Raw genomic sequence first — 24,059 nt, forward strand, 5'->3', positions numbered from 1 at the left:
TTTTTTAAATTCAATCTTTATTGTATTTTTTTCATTACCATTTAGTCCCTTTATACTCCTCTCACCCCAGCAATCACCACATTGTTGTCCACGTGTCCTTTTTCCTTTTTGCTCAATCTCTCCACTCCCTCTATTTTAATTATTGAAACTTTTTGTTTTAAATTAATCCAACTTCCTGCTAAATTTTAGAAAGAGAAATCACTATGTTCTTAGATTTAAACTTAGTGAATGTCTTATGTTAATACACATAATCTTCTAGTACAGCGGTCCCAACCTTTTTGGCACCAGGGACCAGTTTTGTAGGAGACAGTTTTTACACGGCAGGGTGGGTGGGGTGGTGAGGTGGTTTGGGGGTGATTCAAGTGCGTTACAATCAAGCTCCCTTCCTGCTTGCTGTGCGGGCCAGTTTCTAACCAGGCCCAGACCAGTATCGGTCTGAAGCCTGGAGGTTGGGGACCCCTGCTTTAGTACGTATATGTATATTTTCAAAATACAAGTTCTAGGCATACTGATTAAACATTTCCTAGACAATAGTGGTTTTTCCCTGGCTGGTGTGGCTCAGTGGACTGAGCACAGGCCTGCGAACCAAAAGGTTGCTGGTTCAATTCCCAGTCAGGACACATGCCTGGGTTGAGGGGTGCGTGACAGGCAACCACACATTGTTGTTTCTCTCCCTCTTTCTCCCTCCCTTCCCCTCTGTCTAAAAATAAAGAAATAAAAGTATTTTTAAAAGGACAATAGTGGTTTTTATTACATAACTCTTAAGAAGGAGACTTGAAAGGTTTCAGCTTCTTAATCAGAATGTCATTTATATCACGGTCAAAGTAGTGAGTGTTCTGAACTTGCTGCTGAGCCTCCAAGGTAAAATGCCCCTGTCAGTGCACTGAAAGTGAGGATTAGAGAGAGTTACGACCGCTCTGCAGGGCTGCAACAGGCAAGGTGAGAGAGCGGGTTGTAAAATGACCGAATTGTTTTTGAACAAGCACTCTATTGTTTGTTTTTATAGTTTGAGAATAAGACTACATTTACTGTTACTTAGTACATGATGCATTTTAGTAAATCAATGCATTAACCATATGATGAATTGTACTATTTTTATCATCTCAAACTGAAATGGCAACTTTTTAATTTTTAAGACAATTGAGCATTTGAAAAATAGTGTAGGGTATAGTTCCAAATATGTAATTTTTAAAGCACATTCTTCCATAATTTTTTCTGATTTTTTTAAAAATTTTATTTATTTATCTTTAGAGGGGAAGAGAAGGAGAGAGGGAGAGAAACAACAATGTGTGGTTGCCTTTTGTGCATCCCCTGCTGGGAACTGGCCTGCAGGGAACTGGCCTGCAACCCAGGCATGTGCCCTGACTGGGAATCGAACCGCGATTGTCTGAGTCGGAGGCCCGCGCTCAATCCACTGAGCTACACCAGCCAGGGCAATTTTTTCTGATTATAAAATGAATAATATATGGTCTTGAAAGAAATGATTATTCCATAATGTTGAAACCTTTTTTCAGTTGTCAAATATTACAGTACTTTTAGTTTTTCAATATTGTAAGGAGTATATCTGTATATGAGAATGTTCATATCTTTGATAATGAACAATATTTGAATTTGTATTTAAAATAAAAGGTCAAATTTAGTCCATATTCATTTTTCCCTTTATATCCCTGAGCATTAACATTTTGCATATTTCAAATCATTTTTCATTCTAGCCTTTATGTTTTATGATTCTGTGAAAAATAGTAAGTTTTAAAAACTAGTAATCATAACATTGGCAGGAAAATCTCAGATGTTTCATGCAGCAACATTTTTACTGATATGTCCCCTGGAGCAAGGGACATAAAGGAAAGAATAAACAAGTGGGATCTCATCAAAATTAAAAGCTTCTTCATGGATAAAGAAAACAGCATTAAAATAAAAAGAGAACCAACTGTTTGGGAAAACATATTTGCCAATGATACCTCAGACAAAGGTTTAATCTACAAAATATACAAAGAACTCACACAACTTCACTCTAAGACAACTAACCCAATTAAAAAGTGGGCAAAGAACTTGAATAGACATTTCTCCAAGGAGGACATACAGAGGATCCAGAGACACATGAAAAGATGCTCAATATTGCTAACTATCAGAGAGATGCAAATTAAAACCACAGTGAGATACCACTTTACACCAGTCAGAATGGCTATCATAAACAAAGAAACAACAAGTGCTGGAGAGGTTGTGGGGAAAAGGGGACCCTAGTTCACTGTTGGTGGGATTGCAGACTGGTACAACCATTATGGAAAACAGTATGGAATTTTCTAAGAGTGAAAATGAATATGCCTTTTGACCCAGCAATTCCACTGCTAGGAGTGTATCCTAAGAACCCTGAAACACCAATCCAAAAGAACCTATGCACCCCAATGTTCATAGCAGCACAATTTATGATAGCCAAGAGTTGGAAGCAACCTAGATGCCCATCGGTTAATGACTGGATCACAAAACTATAGTACATTTACACAATGGAATTTTATGCAGCAGAAAGAAAGAAGGAGCTCCTTACCCTTTGCGACAGCGTGGATGGAACTGGAAAGCATTATGCTGAGTGAAATAAGCCAGGCGGTGAAAGACAAATACCATATGATCTCACCTTTAACAGGAACCTAAACAACAAAACAAACAAGCAGGCAAAATATAACCAAAGACACTGAAGTAGAGAACAGGCAGACAGGGACCAGAGGGTAAAGGGGAGGGAATTTCAGGCAAAAAGGGGAAGGGTTCACAGGAACAAGTATAAAGGACACATGGACAAAAACTAAGGGTGGTGGACATGGGAGGGATGTGGGGAGCACTGGGGGGGGGGGCTGGGATGGGAGTAAAAGACAGAAAACTGTACTTGAACAATAATTAAATTTAAAAAACTAGCAATCATTTTATATTTACTAAATTTTGCTTGGGATAGGCACTGCTAAGAACCAAAGAAGCAGTCCTTAAAGTTTCCTCCCCTGTCAAGGAGAAAATATAAAATACCATTTATATCATAAATATAATAATTTTTGTTACTTCATAAATGTCTATGTCCCAAAGTAATCTTTTTAAAAGTAAAATCAATTACAGGAAACACTTGTTTTTAAACATTTTGGTTTGTGTCTACTGAAGGCCCTAGAAATTCACAGCAAGACCCTGGAAGTGCAGAAGAAAAGGGCTATGTAAATGAAGTTCTCATTTAATTGTACTGAGTTAGGTTATACTTTTCTAAAACTCAGAGTAGCCCTAAGTTTTCCCTTAGACCAGCTAAGTGCATGCTTTTGCATGTTGTGGTTTAGTCAGTTTGGTCTGGACAGTGAATGGTCTGTGATGTCACAGAATTTACTGGTAATGTTTTCTGGAAATGAATATCCATCATTTATTGAAAATGCCAACTAATGATGGAAATTAGGTTTAGGAACCAGGCCTTGTGGTAATGAAAGAGGTGTCTGTGTAGTGTTGATTTGTATTTTCCAGAATTTTAAATGTGTGTTTTCAGGAAGTTTCCTTGAATAAGAATGTGAAGACTCTATCTCTGTATATTTCCTAGCAACCTGCCTGTGAGTTTGAGAGCAAAGTCAATGACAGATATGGAAACTAAAAAATGAGTAAATGCAGCGACTGGTCATTTTTCAAAAATAATTTAGAATGCTTTTGCATTGTAAATGCTTATTAAGTAAAAAGTAGAATATTGTTCCAATTCTAAGCAACTTTTTCCCCCTCAGCTCTTTCTTTCTACTATAAAATCAACTATAATTTTACAAGGAATAAAAATTGAGAATGATTTTTTACTAATATCCATTTTTTAGCAGAGCCAATTTAGTGGAAGCACTCTAATAAAAACTATTAGACACTTTAAAAAATAAAAACTTTTTATAATTAATGAAAAATGTATACAGTTCATCATCCATTGTTTGTGGAGAACCTACTATGTGATAGGGATTGGCCACACCCTGGAGAAATGGGAGTACTACCCTGAAAAGTCTGCCCAGGGTAGCTGAGGAATTCAGCCTCAAAGACACAGTTACAGTATAATGGGGTTGAGTTCGACAGGCGATAAGGATATACCGAGGGAGCACAGAAAAAGTAATAAATCTAATTAAATATATCATCCTTACAAAATGCACTTAGTTTCACGGCCCTGCTTTGAATTCTTTGTTGTCTGTATGATACGGGACAGTATTGTCCAGTTAGGACTCCTCCAAGTGATAGCGGAGGACTAGGAGTCGCGAGTTTCTTGCCATCTGTGGTGTCACAAGTCATGTAATGCTCTTAGTTACTATGCTACCTGCTTCAAATCTGCCTCCCAGGGGCGTTCCGGTATTCTGGGAAGGAGTGAATGATTGTAAAGCACTCCGTTTTCTCCCATGTTAATGTGTGTGAGTGACTGTGTGTGTGGTGTACACCCGCCCTGCTTTGGAAAGGAATCAAGTCTTTCACATCTCACGGCTGTTAAATTTCGTTTGAGCAAAGAAGGTTTTTTCATTTTGGTCAATTCAAAATCAACAAAGTTCGGGGGTGGGGGTGCTTTAGGAAGATTGTCTTGTTTTCTTCTTTTGTAGTGACGTTATGAGGCTTGATATTTAATAGTGTCTCTGTCTTGTTTGTCTGTATATTCTCAAGAGAAGATTTAACAAAGAGTTGAAAGTAAAACGCTTTAAAAGCCGGTGTTAAAGGCGATTATAAATGCACAGTGTAGAGATTCAGCAAATTAGTGTACCTCTTAATATCCATTGAACTTTTATAGGGAAAAAGTTGATATAGCGTAAGTATATTTTTTAAATGACTTCTGAGTTATAGAAATCATTTTTTTAAATTATCATGCTTATGTTCAGAGTTGAAATTTATTATCCATTCCTAGAATCTAAGTATATCTTTTATGGATAGAACTGAGAAAATGAGTTCTTTCTTGCCTTCCTACAGTCTCAGTGCCATACTGGTGTAATAAACAAAAATAGTTTTTCTATTATTAAATCCTTTCTCACTTAAACTTTGTCTCTGTGTGTGTGTGTATGTGTGTGTGCCTTTTTTAATAGTAAAGGATGTTTAATTCCTGTTGGAAAGCAAGATCCATTCGTACATTCAATAAGGACCCAGTGAATACTTACTTTGTCCCAGGCACTATTGTAGGTGTTATGTGAATGTTATCTGTGAACAAAACAGGTAAAAATCCATGTTCTTGTTCAGCTTACTGACATCTAGTGAAGAGAGGCAGATAATAAGCAAACAAATATGGAATAAAAGGCAAGCAAAGCAGGGAAAAGTGATAAAGTGAACTGGGGAGTGGGGTTATGTTACTGTTTTAAATGGGATGGTCAGAGGACGCTTCACAAAGAAGCTGACATGAGCAGAATTTTGAAGGAGAAAGAAAACCATGTTATCCCTAACCAAGATCCTGAGTTAGGAGCGTGCTTGATGTGCATTTTGAGCAGCAAAGAGGCCAGTGTGGCTAGAATGGAGGGAATGAGGGGGGAAATAGAAGACAATGAGGCCAGAGGGATAGCGAGGGCCCAGATCTTACAGAACCTTGTGTAAATAAAGTGCAGGACATGGCCCCATCCCTAGCATTGGCAGTATGCACTAGAGATACTTTTAAAAGGGGGATGTAGGCGGGATTGTACAGTTTGATACTTGCTATATTAAGAAAAATGAATAAAGTGTTCTGCAGAGTATATATGATGTAGTGACAAATAATTCCTCATAGAGAAGGCAGTATTTAAGCTAATTGTTATTATATATGAAGACTAATAATCATAAGAGATATTAAGACATTTCAGTGAGGAAACCCAGTTAAAAGGTGATTTTAATAATTGAGGTGGGAGAACAGGACTGAAGTAAGAAAGAAGAGATGGGTGAGTGGTAAGGGATAAAGAAATGGAATTTTAGGGTAACTGGGGCTTTTAATTTCAGTGGATGAGTGGATGGCAATCTATTAAAAATGGGAAAATATGGAAATATTGGGGAAAAGTTAATGAACTTTATTTTTTGGCTATATTGAGTTTGAGATGCCTGGAAGACATCTGGAGTGACATATCTAATAATTTGTTCTTTCATTTGAAACTCATTTATTAACTGTCCTACTCTGTGTCAGTGCTGAGCTGGGAACTTGACTTTGAAATAAAGCTTGGAGCATTAAGTATAGGTTAAGGAGTCAGTGACATATATAGATAGTCTTTGAATTCACAGGTGTTAAGGAGATAAGCTGCAAGAGGCTATTGAATGAAAAGAAGCCAAGAGACTAAGAAACATTAGGATGACTGAGGTTACATCTTGTATGTTTGCTGTTCAAAAAGTAAAAAAACAAAAACAAAACAATTGAGCACATAAGTAACTACAAGAAATATGTTTTATGCTACATGCCTTTGTTTAATTCTTCATTGCAATGACAAATCTGAATAAAAAAGAAATGCCTGAATTACATCCTTTTTACACCTGTGTTTGTGATTTTCGAGGTACTATAACATTATTCTTAACTAATAATTCATGTAAAGACTTACAGATACTAAATTATATTTTAAGGATTAAACATGCAGAATTCAAATATTTTTACCTTGTCTACGTAATGTGAGGCACATTTTTATCTGAAGCATACCTGACTGTCCTCCAATTGAATAGAGCATGTCACAAAGGATGTGATTTGAACTTCAGTTTCCTGTTAGAGCTTATTAAATACTAATACTGTATGCAGTTTTTTTAACAAGGACTTCGGGCAAAGATGGGGGTGTAGGTAGATACATTTTGCGTACTCTCACAACAAAAAGGACAATAACCAATTTAAAAACAAAAAATAACCAGAGCTGCCAGAAAATCGAACTGTAGAGAGTCCAACAACCAAGGATTTAAAAAAGAAACATTCATCCAAACTTGTGGAAGGGGCGGAGGTGGGCAGCTGGACGGAGAGGACACATAGCAAGGCAGTGGAGTAGCCTGGTGAGGCGGCAGTTGGTGGACCAAGTGGTCCACATTTGCATGCACAGAAGCCAAGAAAAACAACTGGAGAGTGAGACAGACCGTGCAACCCAGGGTTCCAGCATAGGAAACAAGCCTCAACACCTCTGGCTGTAAAAAAAATGGGGGGGGGGGGGGTTGTTGCTGCTTTAGGAGAAACTCCTAGCCTCATAGGCTAGGAGTTTGTTGTAGACCCATTGGGTCCCAGAATATAACACAAGCCCACTCACCTGGGAATTAGGGCCAAAAGGCCCAATTTGCTTGTGGGCAGTGGGGGAAGTGACTGAAAGCCAGCAGAGAGCCCAGCAAGCAGTATTGTTTCCTCTGGGACCCCTCCCCACATGCAGCATAACACAGCAACGTGGGTTACTCTGCCCTGACGAATATTTAAGGCTCTGCCCCTTGCTGTGTAACAGGTGGGCCAAGACAAAAAAAAATATGGCCCGAATAAAAGAAGAGAACAAAACTCAAGGAAAAGAACTAAGCACTGAGGACATAGCCAACCTATCAAATGCAGAATTCAAAACAGGTAATCAGGATGCTCACAGAAATAATTGAGTACAGATACAAAATAAAGAAGTGAAGGCTGTACAAAGTGAAATAAAGAAAAATGTACAGGGAACCAAGAGAGAAGAGAAGGAAGCTGGGACACAAATCAATGATTTGGAGAAGGAAAAAAAAAAACATCCAACTGGAACAGAATGAAGAAACAAGAATTCAAAAAATGAGGAGAGGTTTAGAAACCTCCAGGACAACTTTAAACGTTCCAACACAGAATCATAGAGGTGCCAGAAGGAAAAGAGGAAGAGCAAGAAATTGAAAACTTTTTTGAGAAAATAGTGAACTAGAACTTTCCCAATCTGGCAAAGGAAATAGACTTCCAGGAAATCCAGGCAGCTCAGAGAGCCCCAAAGAAGTTGGACCCAAGGAGGACCACGCCAAGGCACATCATGATTACATTACCCAAGATTAAAGATCAGGAGAGAATCTTAAAAGCAGCAGCAAGAGAAAAGGAGAGAATTACCTACAAAAGAGTTCCCATCAGACTGTCAGTTGATTCCTCAGAAGAAACCTTACAGGCAAGAAGGGGCTGGAAAGAAGTATTCAAAGTCGTGAAAGCTAAGGACCTACATCCAATATTACTCTATCCAGCAAAGCTATCGTGTAGAGTAGAAGGACGATAAAATGCTTCCCAGATAAGGTCAAGTTAAAGGAGTGCATCATCACCAAACCTTTATTATAGGAAATGTTAGAGGGACTTATCTAAGAAAAAGAAGATAAAAAATATGAAGAGTAAAATGACAACAAACTCACAACTGTCAACAACTGAACCTAAAAAGCAAACTAAGCCAACAACTATAACAGGAAAAGAATTACGGAAATGGAGATCACATGGAGGGTTATCAGTGGGGAGGGTGCTGGGGGAGAATGATGGAAAAGGTACAGGGAATAAGAAGCATAGGTGATAAGAGTGCAAAATAGACAGGGGGAGGTTAAGAACAGTATCAGAAATGGAGAAGACAAAGCACTTATGTGTGTGAGCCAACAAAGGGGACAGATGCTGTTGGGATTGGCGGTGTGCAGGGTGAGGGGGATAAAGGGGAGAAAAAACGGGGCAACTATAACAGCATAATCAATAAAATATGCAAAAAATAAAATTTTATGCTGTTCTTGATAGTATTTAAACAGAAATAAATAGGATTTTTGACTAATTATTGGTTAACACAATTAAAATAACTGGCCATGACTTTAAAACTTAAAGATACGGTAACTTTATATATTCAGTGGATCAGTGAATTTAATTTTGGATTACTATTTGGAACTAAATAGCACAGATCTAGAATCTTTTTTGGGTTTGTGGTGACATTGACTTTTGTAAGGAGTCTGGTTGAGTCAGTTGTCCTGTAGAATGGCCAGTGTTTTGATTTTTATCTATTTCATTGAGACTAGTCAGGCTAGACTTTTTTGGGAAGAACACTGTGATGGGTACTTTTTGCATCACATTACGTGACATAATGCCAGGTCATCTCACTATTCATATCACTAATTTGTCCTTGATTAAGATAAGACTCCAGATCCCTTATAAAGATAAACTTTTCTTTGTAATTGCCGAGTAATGTGTGGGGCAGGGTAATACTTTGAGACACGTGAATATCCTATTACCCAACTACCTTTCTCAATGGTTTCAGCATCCATTAATGATCCTTAGCTGAATTAATTATTTCACTGGCTAGGGGGATGCGGAATGGTGAGTTTCTAATGTTATAATTGTTTCTACATTTCTTGGCTGGTGGGTGGTCCAGAAGAGTAGGGTTTTTTTATGGCCCCTTTTTGAGTATTATAGACTTTTTAATTCAGTTTCTTAGACTGCTTTACTGTCATTTTCTTTGTGTTACTCAAGTTGTGCCTAATTTGGTGAAGGAGAGCCCATTCACATCTATTCCCATGTTCTTTGACATGACCCTGTTAGCCTTTGAGTACTTCCTCACATACGGTGTCCCTAGGTTCACCTTGCACTTTGCCCCAGTGCTGGAATCAGTCATTTCTAAACTGGTGCCGTTTAGTGGACAATGGAATTTAGAAACTAATATCTGGAAATAAGTACTCTTAATGCGATTGGGATATCATTGCTTCTAAGACCTTTCAGTGGACATATCCAGCAAATCAAGTTTTTAAAAATTAGTTTATACTGATATTTCCAATTCGAATTTTAGATTACCCTTATTATATATTGTATTTGTATGTTTGTTCTTTATATAATTGGGAGATTTGGCCTTCATCAGTGATGTAGGTTACAGATATGTTTGCCCAGATTGTCATTTGGCGTTTGACTCTGTAGTGCAAAACTTTTGTTTAGAAAAGCTTTTCTCATGCCTAGGTTTATGACGGTATTTGCTATGTTTTCTTCTAGGATTGGCATAGCTTCATTTTTATCATTGAAATCTCTGACCCATTAAGAACTTTTCTGTTTTATGGTATGCAGTATGGATCCAATTTTCTTTTTAAATGTTTACCCAGGCTGGGTGACCCAGTTGGCTGGAGAATCATCCCGTACACCAGAAGGTTGCGGGGTCAGCCTCCTGTCAGTCACATATCTGGGTTCTGGATTCAGTCCCTGGTCAGGCTGCGTATAAGAAGAAATGGATTAAACAACAAAACAAACAAGCAAGCAAAATAAAAACAAAGACACTGAAATAAAGAACGGGGGGGCAGCAATCAGAGGGGAAAGGGGAGGAATTTCAGGGGAAAAGGGGAAGGGATTTAGAGGAACTAGTATAAAGGACACATGGACAACAGCTAAGGGGGGTGGAAATGGAAGGGAGGTGGGGAGCATGGGGGGCAGGGATGGGATGAGAGTAGTAGACCAAAAACTGTACTTGAAAAATAAATTAAAAAAAAGAAAAGAAAAAAAAATGGATTGTTTCTCTCTCACACATTGATATTTCTCTCTCTCTCACACCTTTTCTCTCTAGAATCAATAAATGTATCTAATATCCTCTATGAGCATTAAAAAAATTTTAAATGTTCACCCAGCTGTCCCAACACCGTATATTAAAAAATATTTCTTCTGCCTCGTATATCAACCTTCCTTCTGTAGTTTGATGCATTTCTGAACATTTTAATGTGTTCTGTTTCTCTGCATATCTACTCCTGTATCATTACCTCATTGTTTTAACTACTGTGGCTTGATTTAGATGTAGACATTTAGTAGAGTTTATTTTTACTCATGGCTCTTCTTCCACCCCAGGATTTTTCTAGGTGGTATTACATATTCTACATGAATTTTAGAAACAACTTGTCTAATGTGAGGGGGAAAAACCTTTTTAATTGCAATAACATTAACTTTAATGACATTCTCTTGAAGAGAATGGTCACTTGTATGATGTTATATTGTTTTGTCTCAGAACGAGGATGTCTTTCCATTTATTCAAGAGTACTTTTATGTTTTTCTGAAGTATTTTAACACTTTCTTAGTACAGTTTTATACATTTCTTGTGTTTATTCAAGTATTTTATCTTTTACACTCTTATAAATGAGATACTCTCTTCAATTACATCTTCTGACTGGTTGTTTAAATGTGTAAAGGATATTGATTTTTTTATATTTTAAAGTGTGTTGACTTTCTCATTTATTTATTAGTTCTGTTGTTTTGTTAATTTTAGCATTGACTTTTAGCCTTTCTAGGTATAAAATTATTATCTGAAATACAGTTTTATTTTTTTTCCCAGTTCTTAAGTAGCTAACTAACTACTGTCTATCATGAATAAATTAACAAACATCAAGTGCTGGCTTGATGTGGAGAAAAGGGAACCCTAGTGCACTGTTGGTGGGAATGCAGACCAATACAGCCACTGTGGAAAATAGTATGGAATTTCCTCAAAAATTAAAAATGAAGCTACTTTTTGACCCAGCAATTCTACTGCTGGGAATATGCCCTAAGAATCCCAAATCACCAATTCAAAAGAACTTACGCACCCCAGTGTTCATAGCAGCACAATTTATAATAGCCAAGTGCTGGAAGCAACCTAAGTGCCCATCGGTAAATGAATGGATCAAAAAACTGGTACAGCCCTGACTGGTGTAGCTCAGTGGACTGAGCGCAGGCCTGCGAACCAGAGGATCGTGGTTCGATTCCCAGTCAGGGCACATGCCTGGGTTGCAGGCCAGTTCCCTGCAGGCCAACTCCCAGCAGGGGACACGTGAAAGGCAACCATATATTGATGTTTCTCTCCCTCTCTCCTTCCCCTCTAAAGATAAATAAATAAATAAAAAATCTTTAAAAAAAACTGGTACATTTACACAATGGAATAGTACATAGCAGAACAAAAGAAGGAACTCCTCCTACTCTTTGTGACAGCATGGATGGAACTGGAGAATCTTATACTAAGTGAAATAAGCCAGTCGATGAAAGGCAAATACCTTATAATCTCACTTGTAAGAGGAATATAATAAAATCAACTAAGGAGCAGAATAGAACTAGAGATATTAGAGATATGGAAACGTGGAACAGACTGACGGGGGGTGTGGTGCAGATAATAGTGAAAAGAAAGGGAAGAGACCAAAGAACATGTATGAATGACCCATGGACATGGATAAGGTGTAGGAATTGACTGGAGGTGGAGGTGGACTGGGTGGAGGAGGGCAAAGGCGGAAATTTGGTACAACTGTAAGAGAATAACAATAAAAAAGAAGAAGAAAGGGAAAAAAACCAAATAGTATTTCTATTGAAATACTTCTTTATGTTTTCCTGGCCATAAATAATGGAAGCCTAATTCTTTCTGCCCTATAAAAAGATTCGTGGTGATTTCCAAAACTCAGATAGGGTCCATGATTATAGTGTTACCTGAAGCAAAAAGCTCTTAAAATGGTGTAATGAAAGGGGAGGGGAAAGTTCTTCTGCCTACCACAGTGCTTTGTGCTTAGTGGATAGCCCATAAACATTTGGTGATGATACATAAGATAGCTGGATGTATGTTCTGGCTCTAGTTTTCGCTTCTCTCCCTGTTTTCGCTTCTGCAATAAATCTGATCTCTCTTTGTCCAATAAATCCTTGTTCTCTCTTTCCTTTGATCATGATCCTGAGTTGAAGGTTGGTAGAGTTTAGGGAAACTAAAAATATATGTAATTTAGCTGTTTGGATCAGTCAAGTACAAATGGGCTAAAATGTCATGTTCTGATCTCCTACAAAATGAAATACCTAAAGCATCTCCGAAGAAGCAGGAAGAAGAAGAAGCAGGAAGAAGAAGAAGCATAAAATTTCTTCTACTACCTTCTCTAGAGTGTGTTAATGTCTGGAAAACTAGGAAAAATTTTAAGTAATACATTTCAGTTTTATATTAAATTTAAAACCATTACCAAAGATAGCAGTAAATTAACATTTTTGAAATCAGTCCCAGAACATTTAACTCCAACATTCCAGTGATTAATGTAATCTGTTAACACTGCGTGGATATGCCATAGATTGCATTTGTTCAGTCGGTATTTGAGTCAGTTCTTGCGGACTTTCTGTGTTTGAGGCATTTGGCTTAGGTACTGCGGATACAAAGATGAATAAAATTAGGTTCTGACCACAGGGGCTAAAATAAACAAACACATAAATGAGTCGGGAGGGTTTTGTGACTTAGATGCTCGGGTTTCAGTCCTGCTGCTGCTGCTCCTTGGTTGTGTGACCTTGGGAATGTCACCCATCTTCCGATTTACTTCCTGCAAGCCATGTATCCTCCTTTTCAAACGAGGGTACCTTTGTTGTATGTTAATTATCCTCAAATTCTTCAGAGTTGCTGAATTTCACTTGTTTTGTTTATTTTAACAGATAATTAATTTTTCCATTATCATCTTTGGTCTTCAGGTGACTAAAACTGCTTATGAGGTTGTTAGTTTTGTTTGCATGCTCAGGGTTTGCGGTTCCAGCTGTTACGAAGGAGGCATAAGCTGTTGCAAGAAACCCAAATCCTGGTCACCCTTCTGCGGAGACACAGGAATGGGCTTCTGCCCTTCAAGTCTTAGCAATTTTGTGTTGCAGCCATCTCCCAGGGACTGGGCGGGGACGTCCAGTGTGGTCCGTAGGCTCTGCCAGGCCCTCGATGTGCTACAGACATTAAACTGACGGATGCACCCAGCTCCCCAGGGGACTTAGAGCGTCTGCCAGCTCAGAGCCCTCAGTCAACTCTGAAAAAAACATTTTCTGTCTACTCTTTTGGAAGAACCTTGCTTTACCTGCCCAGGTCCTTGTTTGGCGCCAAGGAGAGCAAAGCTGTACCACCTTACACCCTTTGCCCAACACGCCAGGAACTCAGATACAGTAAAAAAATGTATCTTCTGCCCTGGCTGGTGTGGCTCAGTGGATTGAGCACCAGCCTACAAGCCACAGGGTTGTCAGTTCAGTTCCCACTGAGCCACATGCCTGGGTTGTGGGCCAGGTTCACAGTAGGGGACACATGAGAGGCAACCACTCATTGCTGTTTCTCTCCCTCTCTTTCTCCTTCCCATCCCCTCTCTTTAACAATAAATAAACAAAATCTTAAAAAATAAAAAAATAACTTTATACTTAGCATTTATACAAATTCCTATGCATTTCCATCTATTTCAATTTAACTATAAATTTATGTAAAAGAATAGAGAAATAAAAGCCTTCTTAAAGTTTTTTGGTGTGGAACAAAGAGGTATTGGTAAATATGGCATTTGGAGGGGATTTTCAGATATTCATTTGGATAAATAATAATATACTTATAGCACAATTAAAACATTAGTAAAAATTAGAAACAAATTCAGATAAAAAGGGGTGTGCGTTGAAAATGACCAAAGACAAGAACAGAGAAAAGTTAAGAAGAAACAGTAAGTGAAAGTGGAGATTGGTGATGGTCGTCACTCCTACGGCAGCACTAAGAAGGCTCACATAAACTAAACGTCATCAGAGAGATGTGGGCAGAAAAAAGCCCAAATGAAATACATTCCACAGGGGACCGAGTCCTGCTCCCTGCGGTGGTCTACACCTGTAGTCACTTCAGTACCTGGGAGCATTTATTAAGACAGAGACACAGGAGAGCAGAGGAGCAAGCCTTTTACAGGCGAAGTGATTTTGCTGAGACGGAAATCAGTTGAACTTCTGAGAATCATGGGGACTGGCACAATGGAGTGGGACCTAGAAGACCCCACATGTGAGTCAGTCCTCTCTACCCATCAGTCCTGCCAACAGGACAACGTGGCATAAGCAGTGAAACAAGAAACTGGGGGAAAGGCAGAGAGAGTTCTCTTGATCTCTAGATGCTTGAATCTCAATTCTCCTAGAGGGAGCAACTGATAATCTTATTTGGGGGATATTTAATAGATATTTTGAAATTAACTAAAGCAACAGCTCAGTCCCCAACCCAGGCCAGCCCCTGATTTGGACAGAAAGATCCACCCTTCATTGTACTTTGATAAAAGAGGAAAGTGTGAGCCTTTTCTGAAGGAACATTTCTTTTTATTTCATTCTTCACTGATTACATATCTAGCAGTTCTAACCTAAAATCAGAAATAATGAGGTAGGTGAATAAGCAGGAATAGGTGACCCATAATCAAGAAAAAGAACCATTAGTGAAGAATGATCAATGTCAGAATTAGACAAGAACTTTAAAATAACATTTATATATATATATTCAATAATTTTTAGGGTACCTGGGAAAAATGAGTGAAAAGATGGAGAATTTCAGGAGAGAGATGGTAAAAAGATAAAGAATGGGAATTCTACACCTGAAGAGTAAATGAATTTTAAAAAGTAAGTAAGTGGGGCTAAGAGCAGGTAGTGTGCAGTTAGAAAGAAAGGATCGGTGAACTCAAGGATGGGACAATAAAAAATTACCTAAATTCAAACCTAGGGTGTGGGGCGGAGGTGACAGAGCACCAGACTTGTGTGATGTATCAAACGGACTACTAATCAGGTATAACTGGGATTCCGGAAAGAAAGAGAGAAAAGTGGCGAAGAAATTAATGACCTAGTAGTTTTCAAACTCCAGTAAAAAACATTAACCTAATGTATAAAAAGCTTAGTAAACCCAAAAGATTTATGTAAATGAAACCCCACCTAATACACCTTAATTAAACTAAAGAAAATGAAACCTAGAAAAGAATGGTAAAAGCAGTCAAAGGAAAAAATGTATTACATTCAGAGGAATAACAATAGGGATGATGGCTACTTCCTCCTAAGAAACAATTGAATTGTTCATTCATAAGAATGAACCCTGGCTAGTGTGGCTCAGTAGATTGAGCTCAGGCCTGCAAAGCAAGGGGTCACTGGTTTCATTCTCAGTCAGGGCACATGCCTGGGTTGTGGGCCGGGTCCCCAGTAGGGGTTGCACAAGAGGTAACCACACATTGATGTTTTCCTCTCTTTTCCCCTCCCCTTCCCCTCTAAAAATATATAAATAAAATCTTTTTAAAAAAGAAACAATGGAATGAAATAAAGTGCTGAAAGAAAATGGCTATCCGCCTAGATTTCTATACCTAGCAAAAATTTTCTTCATAAAATGATACCTACTAAAGACTTCTCAGGAAAAAAAAATAATACAGTCACCAGCAGATTTATCTTACAAGAGATTTTGTAGGAAAGGTAAATGATCTCAGATAAAATTTTGGATCTGCAGCGAGGAATGAAAATCCTGGAAAGGATAAATATATGGGTTCCAGCACAAATAAAGCCCCCCTTTTGTTACAAAACCATAAGCATGCAACATCGATACCATACTCAAGCATATCATATGATGTTTTAGGTAGAATGTTCAAATTGATATTATAAATTATTACATGCATACTATTACCCTACCAACTACACTCAAGCAGAACTTACTTCTGCTGAATGCTGTACATCTAAATATAAAAGACTAATTTTTTTTGAAATCCTCAGAGACTATATTGACTTTAAAACAACTATATTGACAGTGTATTGTGGGATTTATAACATGTAAAAGTAAAATATAAGCCAACAGTGGCATAAAGGGTGGTAGGGTAAATGAAATAATACTGTTTTGAGATGATTGTATTATTTGTGAAATGGAAAATCCTAATTCCATGTACACTGTAATGAAGATGTCTATTGTGCCTGTAGATTAACCATTAAAAAGTATAAAGATGTATATTGAAAAATTTAGCCATTTGGAATATATAATGTGGAATAGTAAAGATATTTTATTGTTCCAAAAGAGTACAGAAAAGGAGGAAATAAAATAGCAAGATAACAGATTTAAACACAGCCATACTTTAATTGCACCAAATGTAAATAATCCAAGCATTAAAAAGCAAAGACTGTCAGACTAGACAATTTAGCAGTATTTATTGACACACTGATTTTATATTCTTAAAAAATTATTGATAGATTGATTAACTATAGATGTTTTATTTTCTTAAGTTCATTTTGAGGTATTCTAATTTTAAAATACTCCATCATAAATTATATATTTAACTATATTTCTACCTCATTAATATAGTTAGAGAACAAGTATTTAACTTAGAATATAAACATTGCAAATAATATTTTATTTAATGTTTCCCATAAAGTAACTGTTAGTGTTCTGCAGGAAAAGAGAACCAGTACAGTGTGAGTGTAGATAGATTTATTTTGTGGAATTGGTTCACATGATTATGGAGGCTGGGAAGTCCAAAATTTTCAGGCAGGCTGGCAGGCCAGAAAGTTAGGGAAGAGTTACAGATGAAGTTCAAAAGCAGTCTAATGACAAAAGTCCCTCTTTCTCAGAGAGGTTACTCTTGAGGCTTTCAACCAATTGGATGAGACTCAGCCACCATAGGGAATATAATCTGCTTTGCTCAAAGTCTGTCGATGTAAATGTTCACAGCATCCTGAAAACACCTCCCCAGGACCGTGTGGGATGGCCATACGTCTGAGTACGGGGGCCTAGCCAAGTTGACATGCAAAAATGCCCCCATTGCAAGCTCCTTAATATGAGCTTTCACCTTGATAAAGGTGAAATAAGGTACAAATATAGATCAATATAGATTGTTTAGGTAAAATTTCCATAGAATAGAGCTATTTGGGGATATTCTAACAAACAGAACTTTCTGTGTATTCACTGAAAGTTTGAACAAACATGTATGATTGTATTTACAAATGATATTATTTAAAACTAGGATTTAAAGCTAAGATTATGTCTTTGGATAACCCACTTCTAAAACTTACATTTTTAACAGATTCCAAAATTGGAACTGTTAATTATGTAGTTGTTTTCTAATTTTATAAACTGAAGATACAGATTTTTGGGGATTCTTTTTGTTTAATTTCCATCATTTTGAAGTTGCTTGTAATTGGTAAGAATTTTAAAATCAGTAATCGGTCTAGGCCAACCTGACAGCAGGTGACATTAGTGAGGACACAGACGTCATGCCAGACTGGTCCTAGTGGCTGCACCTAGGGAGAGTTGTGGGAACGGGGTCTGGGGAAGAGAGGATTTCCCCATTTGTTCTGTATATACTTTGACGTTATTAAAAATCTTGCATTACGAATTGGCATTATTTAGGTGGGGTTGGGGAAAGTGATGATGGGAAGATGGAGACAACTGTATTCAAGCATTCAAAAATGTTTTTTGATTCAAATTTCACTTTAAATAGAAAAAAAGAATTGGCATCACTTGAATGTTTTACAATGTGTTTTACTCAGGTTTTTAAAAAATGTGTTTAAATTCAAGGCCAATGTTACTATATGAATAAAAATGTGCCTGTCAAAATTACCTTAAAATTGTTATTACACTTAATACGAAACTGTTTATATGCTCTGTGGTGCTTCTTCAAAAAAGGATATCTTTTTTTCTTGCACTCTTGAGGTCAGAAATCATAATTTATCCTTTATAATTTATCTTTTATTACTGAGTACCAAGTAGCCACTCAGTATATATTAGTTGATTAAATAAAAGGTGGTACTGTCCTTTATACTGCACTGGCTAATAATAGATGTTGAGAAAAAAATTTTAATGAAACAAAATTTTTAATGTTTCATGGTACTTTATTTTTGTACTTTGTTTATTTTGAATGTACTCTTGCAAAGTGACAAAAAGTGATTTTTTTGTGTTAATCTCAATCATATCTTAAGAAAAATAAGTTAAATGCCTATAAATCAGAAGAACTAATATTTTGTGTCAATTAGGAATTTTGCTAATCACCACTAACAGTACATTGCAGTCTGACTTCTAACCATCCCCGCCTGTGAGAGCCTTTAGGATTATTTGAGCAAACTATTCTGAGATCCCAACTCACTGGTTTGCTGATGGACGCGTTGTCGAGTGAAGGAGACCCACACATGTGTTCATTTTTAACTAGAGCTTTACTTTGAACCAGTATCTTTACAGATGAGATGCAGTGTGTTATATCCTTAGGAGCTGTTTATTACGAGGAAATGAAGTAAAGAACATTAGGAACAAAGAGATAAATCCTCACATGATAAAAGGATTTTTTTCAAGTTTATTAGTCAGTGTTATCATTTTAAAGAGGAGAATCAAAGGGAATTTTAATTTTCCAGATAATCCATGGTGACCGAATAAATAATACAGTGTGTTATAGTAGTCAGATCAAAGAGAAATTCAAATAGCTTTATTTATTCTTTTTTAGAAAATAAGGAAGTGATTTCTTCTAGCTTTTGTGATATTTCTCTATGAAAACATGATGCCCTAGGGTCAGAAATAAAGTTTCAAGGAAGCAGTGCAGTAGAGCAGAGATAATGGTGTGTGTATAATTCTGAGCCGACAGCAGGATGTGGACATGTTTTGCACCAGTGCTGAGGCCAGTGGAATAGGGAAAGTGGCCTGTCTCACCTGAAGTCAAATCCCTTAGCTCAGCTCCCCAAGCGTTTGTGAACTTTATAGGACCCTGTGGTTGAAGCGATGCTTTTTTTCTTATAAGCTGTAGGAATCGTGTCTTACTGACATAAATGTTTTCAAAATAAAATGAACAGGTATAATAAGCAAATATTCACCGTCTTTTCTTTTCATAGGAATTACCAGCCCAGAAAGAATGCCTGGTAACCATCACGTGGACGCTGCACCAGCGGTAAGGCGATGCATTTCTGCTTTGTTAACCTGATAAGAAGCTACGCAGTGCTGCTGGTTGTAGTCATGACTTTGTAGAAAACTCTCGTCACCCCCCTTTGGTTGGAAATTTATACCCCTTCACGAAAAGGAACCTCATGTGTTCTGATGAGGAAAATTTACTAATTTTTGCCAAGGTGTAAAAAAATAACATCTGTATCATTTTTATAGGTACTTGTTAATGTTATAAACAGAATGGTTTTTAATTTAAAAATACCTCATCCTTTTGACAAAGTAATGCAAATCTCTATGCAAATGAATTTAAACCCTTTCTAAAATGCATGTTGTTCTGTGCACTGGACTCATTTAGAGTGAATGTTGGGCTTTGACTTTTTTGCTGGGCTTTGTTGTTATCCAAGGGAAATCTTTTAATTTATCCTTCTTACATTACTACCAGGCAACAAAAGTCATTTAACACTTGTAGTGTCACTCTAGATTAAAATAATTATAAAGATGATATAAAAAGAAAATGATTAAATTTTATCTGTGAATATAACATTTACATGAAATATATACTAGTTGGTAAGTTCCCACTTAAAAGGTTTGTGATGATGTAGACTAGAGTGTATCTTCCTCTTCACGAAGCATAATCTTATTCTTGTCCTTTCTGTTCATTAAGTAGTTCATAAAACTCATCATTTCCTGCTGTTAGAAAATCTGGTAATACCTAATCTTTTTCAAGAAAATGAAGACAATATTCTACTATATCTGAATTGTATTGATAATATTTTTCTCAAAGGCAGATTGCCTCCAGTTTCTATTTGTAATAAATCCATATGAGTAATTCAGCATATCTGATGGCCTAGTAGCATGTGGAGCTGCCGTAAAGACTGGTGTTTGAGGAACTCATCGTCAGTGTAGTATTAAAAAATAGTTGGCTGCTCTGTGTGTTCCAATTACCCTTTAGTAGCCATAGCCTAGGTAAGTTTTATTCTGTAATATTTAAAATTACAGATTAGCAATTATGGAACATAAACTATTTTACTGCATTCAAATCATATACTCATTGGATTATTTTGCATACTTTTGGAATTTGTGTTACTCCTGCAGGCATTCCCTGTGGCACCCGTGTTTCCATTTCTGGAGGGATTGTTGTACATTCTGGAACTTAGAAAAGTGCATCCTGGCAGAGAGTTTTGTGTGTAGACTAATTATAGATTCTCATGTTAAGTGGTAAAATAATAGAACCGAATCATCATGAACTTACGAAAAATGATGGTATTAACATTTACCATAGTGATCTCAAAATGACTTCAGTGAATTAGGAACAACATCTAATAATAACAGTTTAGGTCCTGCTGGTCTTTTGATTGTTTTCCCCGTTTAGATTATAAATGCTGGTTCCTATTATATTAATAACAGTAGAAACTCTGTGCAGTCACTCAGTTGTAATATACTTGGTGTATGCAGCACCCCCCCCCAGACACTCAGTTCTCCAGGTTTCAACTTCAGCCAAGTTTCTTCTTTACATTTTTTGAAGCTCTTCTCCTCTCTCTTTACTACAAACTATATATATTCTACCACCCCTGTTCTCCCCAGCCCCCTGCTTACTGGCCGGTACCTTTGGCCCTTTCTCCATAACCTCTAAATAGAATCAAAGATGTGTTCATTACTCAGTGTCCTGGAAGATAAAGTCTGATTTTCACAGAAAATACAATTTTACCCAATTTCCATCCTTTGTTTCTGTATACTCTCATTTTCTTTTAAGGGATTAAGAGAAGAAAGTATTNAAGGTCTTCTCCTCTCTCTTTACTACAAACTATATATATTCTGCCACCCCTGTTCTCCCCAGCCCCCTGCTTACTGGCCGGTACCTTTGGCCCTTTCTCCATAACCTCTAAATAGAATCAAAGATGTGTTCATTACTCAGTGTCCTGGAAGATAAAGTCTGATTTTCACAGAAAATACAATTTTACCCAATTTCCATCCTTTGTTTCTGTATACTCTCATTTTCTTTTAAGGGATTAAGAGAAGAAAGTATTTAGAGATGGAAGAAATGGGGAAAGCTTGCCTAAAATTTTTTTAAAGTATTTTATTTATTTTTTAGAGAGAGGGGAAGAGAGGGCAAAAGACAGGGAGAGAAATTCTCATCAGTCTGTGGTTTTCTCTTGTGTGTCCCCTACTGGGGACCTGACCCACAACCCAGGCATGTGCAGTGACTAGGAATCAGACCTACAATGCTTTGGTTTACAGGCCAGTGCTCAATCCACTGAGCAACACCAGCTAGGGTTGTCTAAAGAATTTAAGGTGGGATGTTTATAAGTTCAAACTTTTTGTACTAGGTTGGTCTGAAAAGAAGAGATATTCCTGGAGTCTGAGAAAAAAACTTGAAAGGGAGTTGGCTAGGATTTCAAAATGGCTGAGGCTGGGGCCCCACGTGACTTCTTGACTTTGTACCTAACTAGCAATTTCCAGCTCACGTCTTGCTACACATTAGCATCCCAGTTCCCTTCTGCTCTAAGGACCACCATGAATGTCCTGGGTCTAGGGGAGTGTACAGTACTAGCTATAACTATTCATCAGGTGATGGAAAAAAGAGTTTCTCCATAATAGGTAAAGATGTGTGTCTCACATTCTGAGTTAGAATGAACTTTTCAGTGAATATGCGGTTGCAGAGGATAGTTTAATTCTGTAGCACTGTAATATGCTGTAGTATTCCTTAAGAAAATATAGGTTGTTCTGACATAAATCACCTGTGTATCTTTGTTCTGTGTTTTCTCTCATTCTCTTTTTAATGTACTTTACAAATTTTATTATATGCACTTTAATATTTACATTGGAAATTTTTCTTTCTGATATAAATAATATCATATCTGTTTTTGAGGTGCCTTTGATAGAAAGTAAAAAAATACGCCCATCTGGCATTACCCCTCCATCAGGAAGAAGCGAACTCTTCTTTCACTAGCTCTAGTTACTACTCATTTTTTTGCATTCTGAGTTCTTAACCTAGTTTATATATGAGTACATTTTCAAGTTATGTTTTTAAGAAATATAAATTGAAAGAGGTATGTTATCTGAGTCTACATATTTTAAAATATCTTAGTTGTCTTTGCATAAGACAGCTTGCCAGGGTTTTTAATTATTTGAACATAACCTTTTTGTCTCAAAGCATTGGAAATTGTCATGTCTGGCTTCTAGTATTCAGTAAAGGAGAGACATTGTATATCAGTACTTATTCTTTTGTATAGATAGCTTGTTTTGCCTGCTTGTGTATTACAGATTTTCTTTTATTTATACCTAATCTCTTATTTCAGATTTAATGGGTAAACATGTGGCTTCCTTTTCACTGAATTTTGTCCTGAATGGTATTCACTCAGACATTTTAGTATTGTAGAAAAGCGAATAAAACATTAGACAATCATAGTATTAGATCACATGAAAATAATTAGACCATGCCACTTTAAGAACTAGTTGCTGCACCTGCTTGTAGTCTGCAGCAAGTTAAGGGTAATACCAGACTCGGATTAATCAAAGGTCACTGTCTGAACCCTGGAAAACTGGTGTAAAAGTTAGTTAATAGTTAAGTCGATACTAGCTTGAGTTCCCTGTTTACCTTAAATGAAGGACTCATTTGCGTATCAAAGAGAAATAGTAACTAGCATAAGGAAGTCTTCCCTCACGTGTTTGATCTTTACGTATTTGAGATTATTACCTGAGGAATAAAGTTAAAACCTACCTGCCCTTTGATTACAACCACATGCACAGCAGTTCCCATGGCGTTTCCTGTTGTCTGGTGGAATTAAAACGTGGCACACCACGCTGAATATTATAAATAACTGTGATTTGTGAAGAGTTGTTTTTGAATGTTTTGCAGTGAAGACAGATACAGTAAACTTCAGATCGCATCGGTGTGGCCTGTGGTTGTCAGTCATCCATTTTTGTAAAGCTTCTTCAGTTCTAAAACTGTCACACTGACGAATAGTACTTTTTTCTTTTTATTTTATGAAGTGATTCCACAACCCCACTAGGAAGAACAGCATTCTTTTAGCAAATAGATTGTTGGCAGTTTATGGAACTACAGCTGGCGCTTTCACAGAAGCCTCCACATCCTCCACGACAGGCTGGGACAGCGCCCGGGCCGCCTCCCGGGACGCTCACCTATGGACCGCGGCCGTCCAGGGCCTGCACTAATCATCAGGGATGAAAATGTCCTAGTTTGAGTGGAAATTCAAATGTTGGTTTATTATTCTTTCTCATTATAAGACCAAGCAATTTGCAAGCCATTCATTCATTCATTCTGGCAGTTACGCTTTGTCTGGGTTTTCTAAGGACTTGATAGGTAAATTTTTGTCACATAATTTTTCATCAGTAATAAACTTTAATGTGTTTTAGGGTGTTTTGTTATTCTAAAAGGGTATCCGAGATGTCCGTGTTATTGCTCACCCTTAACAATAACATTATTCATGAATGTACTTATCTGAGTTCTACAAATTTAATTTTATTTCAAGACTCTAAAGTTTCTTCGTATCGGTACCTATTCCACCACATTTGAGTTGTTGGGTTGTTATCAGTATATAGCCCACTCTGTAGGTTCAT

The 24,059-nt window shown here is 37.2% G+C and overlaps 1 protein-coding gene across 1 annotated transcript in view; it reads left to right on the plus strand.

The window, feature by feature from the left end:
* The window catches only part of AHI1 (Abelson helper integration site 1), a 194,686-nt gene that overhangs the window by 104,988 nt on the left and 65,639 nt on the right, over window positions 1–24,059 (plus strand). The window contains exon 21 of the mRNA XM_037045869.1: window positions 19,430–19,485. Coding sequence (XP_036901764.1) covers window positions 19,430–19,485 — 56 coding nt within the window. The remainder of the gene's footprint in view (window positions 1–19,429; window positions 19,486–24,059) is intronic.

This window comes from Sturnira hondurensis, unplaced genomic scaffold, assembly GCF_014824575.4.
Source record: "Sturnira hondurensis isolate 20B ecotype Veracruz unplaced genomic scaffold, ASM1482457v3 Scaffold0004474, whole genome shotgun sequence".
In the NCBI taxonomy this organism is placed as follows: domain Eukaryota; kingdom Metazoa; phylum Chordata; class Mammalia; order Chiroptera; family Phyllostomidae; genus Sturnira; species Sturnira hondurensis.